At 52.4% G+C, this 3,975-nt stretch overlaps 1 protein-coding gene across 1 annotated transcript; it reads left to right on the top strand.

The window, feature by feature from the left end:
• The first annotated feature begins 247 nt into the window (after window positions 1-247).
• Window positions 248-1,678, top strand: Drd5 (dopamine receptor D5). Its single transcript, XM_038331674.1, has one exon. It carries the CDS (start codon window positions 248-250, stop codon window positions 1,676-1,678), a length of 1,431 nt encoding a protein of 476 aa, XP_038187602.1.
• Window positions 1,679-3,975: the final 2,297 nt, after the last annotated feature.

The following is a 3,975-nucleotide window of genomic DNA, read 5'->3' as shown; positions in this document are numbered from 1 at the left end:
CTCTACTGCCACAGGATCACAGCCCAAGGCGGCCCGCGGGCACCGGTCGCTTCCTGCCCTATCGCGGGAACCAGAGGCGCGCGAGGCGGTCACCACTCCGGCATCCCGTACAGCACACGGTGAGCAACCTTCGGGTCCTGGGACGGTCAGTTGCAGGGCCCTGAGCACCCTCTGGGGTGCCAGATGGGGCTTCTAGGGGGGCGCAGGGTCGAAGTTGGGTCGACTTGCCAGTGCTACCCAGAACGACATGCTTCCGCCTGGGCGCAATGGCACCGCGCATCGGGCGCGATTGGGGCTGCTGCGGCAGCTAGCGCAGGCGGGCGCCCCAGGGGACTCAGCGGCCCAGCTGGGACCCGCGCAGGTGGTTACCGCCGGCCTCCTGACTCTCCTCATAGTCTGGACCTTGCTTGGCAATGTGCTAGTGTGTGCAGCCATCGTACGCAGCCGCCACCTGCGCGCCAAGATGACCAACATCTTCATCGTATCCTTAGCAGTCTCGGATCTCTTCGTGGCATTGCTGGTCATGCCCTGGAAGGCCGTAGCTGAGGTGGCTGGGTACTGGCCCTTTGGGGCGTTCTGCGATGTCTGGGTGGCCTTTGACATCATGTGTTCCACTGCCTCCATCCTGAATCTGTGTATCATCAGTGTAGACCGCTACTGGGCTATCTCCAGGCCCTTTCGCTACGAGCGCAAGATGACCCAGCGCGTAGCCCTGGTCATGGTGGGCCTGGTTTGGGCCTTGTCCATCCTCATTTCCTTCATTCCGGTTCAACTCAATTGGCACAGAGACAAGGCAGGCTCCCAGAGCCGAGAGGACCTATTGTCCAATGGGACGCCCTGGGAGGAAGGCTGGGAGCGAGAAGGCATGGCAGAGAACTGTGACTCCAGCCTGAACCGAACTTACGCCATCTCCTCCTCGCTCATCAGCTTCTACATCCCGGTGGCCATCATGATCGTGACCTACACTCGCATCTACCGCATTGCCCAGGTGCAGATCCGCCGGATCTCCTCCCTGGAGAGGGCAGCTGAGCATGCTCAGAGCTGTCGGAGTCGCGGGGCCTGCGAACCTGACCCCAGCCTGCGAGCATCCATCAAGAAGGAGACCAAGGTTTTCAAGACACTGTCAGTGATCATGGGGGTCTTCGTGTGTTGTTGGTTACCTTTCTTTATACTGAACTGTATGGTTCCTTTCTGCAGCAGTGGGGATGCCCAGGGCCCAAGGACTGGCTTCCCTTGCGTCAGTGAGACCACCTTTGACATATTCGTCTGGTTCGGCTGGGCCAACTCCTCTCTCAACCCCATCATCTATGCCTTCAATGCTGACTTCCGGAAGGTGTTCGCCCAGCTGCTGGGATGCAACCACCTCTGCTTCCGGACCCCCGTGCAGACTGTGAACATCAGCAATGAACTCATCTCCTACAATCAAGACACCGTCTTCCATAAGGAGATCGCTGCTGCCTATGTCCACATGATCCCGAATGTGGTGTCCTCTGGAGACAGGGAGGTGGGGGAGGAGGAGGAGGAGGGGCCTTTTGATCACATGTCCCAAATCTCTCCAACCACCCCAGATGGTGAACCGGCTGCCCAATCTGTCTGGGAGCTTAACTGTGAGGAGGAGGAGCTTTCCTTAGGCAAAATCTCCCCTCTCACCCCCAACTGTTTCCATAAAACTGCTTAGAAACACTCTCATGGGAATATACAACTACAGCCATATTAGCAGGCACACACACACACACACACACACACACACACACTCCCAGTATGCATATGCTTTCTGTAGTCCAGCTGCATAGAAACCAAATGATTCTTAGCTGAGAAAATTAGCCGAGGCTATTGTAATAACTTCAGATATTTTGTGTTTATTCAGAAAAGTATTCCCATTAGGGAAGAGAGAAATAACCCTGGTCCTTTAATAGCATACGTCATCTTAACCTTCCTGACATAGGCTTATTCTGTGATTTGTGCCTGGGTTGCTTTTTAAACGACAGTTCTCTGAGGGGCAGTAGTTGGGGTGCACTATGACTTACCAGAGACTTAGGTCTGTAGCCCGGTGCTTTGTTTAGCTTAGGCTGGGGCCCTTTCCTGGGCCTGGGATGTTTTCCTGATTTGTTCTGGTTTTTAATGAGGTCACAGGTCATGTGCTTGCAGGTGGGGGAGTCCCCTTTGTGTTGCAGGTTGGTTCAGTGTTGCTCCTGGCGGAACCCCAGTGAGTGCCGCTCCTGGGAAAGCCTCAGCGTGCTCTTAAAAGACAGCTGGGTTTTGGAGCACACTTTTGTTTTCTGAGCAGTGTGGTTTAGGGAACACACCTGCCAGGGGGCCTTGAGGAACTGCTGATTTCTCAGCTTTCTTTCCATCAGTCAGTCACACCTCCAGGGCACACTGAAAGCTAGCTTCACCTCCACAGTGTTAGATTCAGACTTCTCAAGCCTCATGCTCCATTAGTCTTATTTCTTGGACCCTTCTTCTAGGATCACAGGAGGCAACGGTCCTAGTTGCTAGCCAGACAAAGGTTCTCCGTTCATTGAAAGGCCACCTTGAATAACAGCCCTGTCACCTCCACCTCTCATCTGGAGTGCTTCAGAGCGGCATGGGTTCCGCAAACCACGTTTCTAGGGTCTTTTAGATGTGATATGTTTCAATATGCTTCGACACCAAAATCCTGCTTGGAAGCAGACGATTTTTGTTTGCAGCCAGTAGTGAATGGAATGGACTTCAACCCACATGCAGAAGCCAGGGGTGACAAGTGACCAGATGCACGCATAGGGCGAGGGACTCACAAAGGAGCCCACCTGTCTGTCTTTCCTTCTCTGTGCTGAGCACAGCGAAGGGTACTTTATTCTGGAATGATTTCATTTGCACAAATGTAAAAATATAACAAGAGCAAATGAACTGTGTATACACTCCCCTGCTTCAAAGACGGCTTCTCAAGGACAGTTCAATCAATCTCGGTTTCCTTACGGATCATTGTGTTATGAGTTGTCTGAACAGCCGTGTCTTGTTTCTTGTAAAACGTGCAGTGCCTGCCACATCGTGCTTAATAAACGCTTGTTGAATGGATCATTTTCTGAGCAGTGAGGCTGAGAGCAATCTTCACTCTGAGTCCTATGGTTTTTGTCAAACTGATACTGGGATCTGAGGACTGTGTTCAGGGTTTGACTTCTTGCAAACCCATAGCTAAGCAGCTTCCTGGGAGCACAGGCAGGTGCTGGGAAGCGTGCACTGTGTCAGGATTCTGGAGGTGGCTGCATTATCCCGAGTGAGCCCATGGCCCTCTGGTACTCAGTTTCTGGATGCACTTGTAAAAGGGAAGACTTGAGGACTAACTTTTCGGGTTTTTTCCTCTTCTCTCATACATTACATCCCAACCACAGTTTCTGCTCCCTTCTCTCCTCCCAGACTACCCCATCTCCCCTCTCCCTCAGATCCAGTTCAGTTACCCTTCAGAAAAGAGCAGGCCTCCCAGGGGATATCAACCAAATTTAGCATAGCAAGTTCCAACAAGACTAGACACAAGTCCTCAAATCAAGACTGGACAAGACAACCCAGTATGAGAAAAAGGGTCCCAAGAGTGGGTGAAAGAGTCAGAGACAGCCCCAACTCCCACTGTTAGGAGTCCCACAGGAGCACCAAGCTACACAACCATAACCTATATGTGGAGGACATAGGGCAGACCATTGCAGGCTCTGTGATCTTCCCTTCAGCCCCTGTGAGTCCTGCTTGGTTGATTCTGTGGGCCATGTTTGTGGTGTCCTGGACCTCTCTGGTTCCTACAACTCTTCCTTCCCTCTTCTCTAGGCCTCCCTGAACTCTGTCAAATGACCAGAACACTAACTTTCCAACTGTGTTTCATGATGCGGATGATCAAAGGTTGAGTCTGAGAAACAGAACACACCAGGGGTTGCTACTCATTTTCCCTGTTGGGCTCTGGGAGCTTTTTTTTTGAGTGCTCTGAATCCCAAGTGTGTGAATATCATT

The sequence above is a fragment of the Arvicola amphibius genome, chromosome 1 (assembly GCF_903992535.2).
Source record: "Arvicola amphibius chromosome 1, mArvAmp1.2, whole genome shotgun sequence".
Classification (NCBI taxonomy): domain Eukaryota; kingdom Metazoa; phylum Chordata; class Mammalia; order Rodentia; family Cricetidae; genus Arvicola; species Arvicola amphibius.
Note: the sequence above shows the minus strand (reverse complement) of the source record. Positions and strands in the feature narration are given on the sequence as shown.

What these genes read in the sequence shown, in the direction of transcription:
- Drd5 (XM_038331674.1), top strand. Translation starts at nt 248, where the DNA reads ATGCTTCCGCCTGGGCGCAATGGCACCGCGCATCGGGCGCGATTGGGG.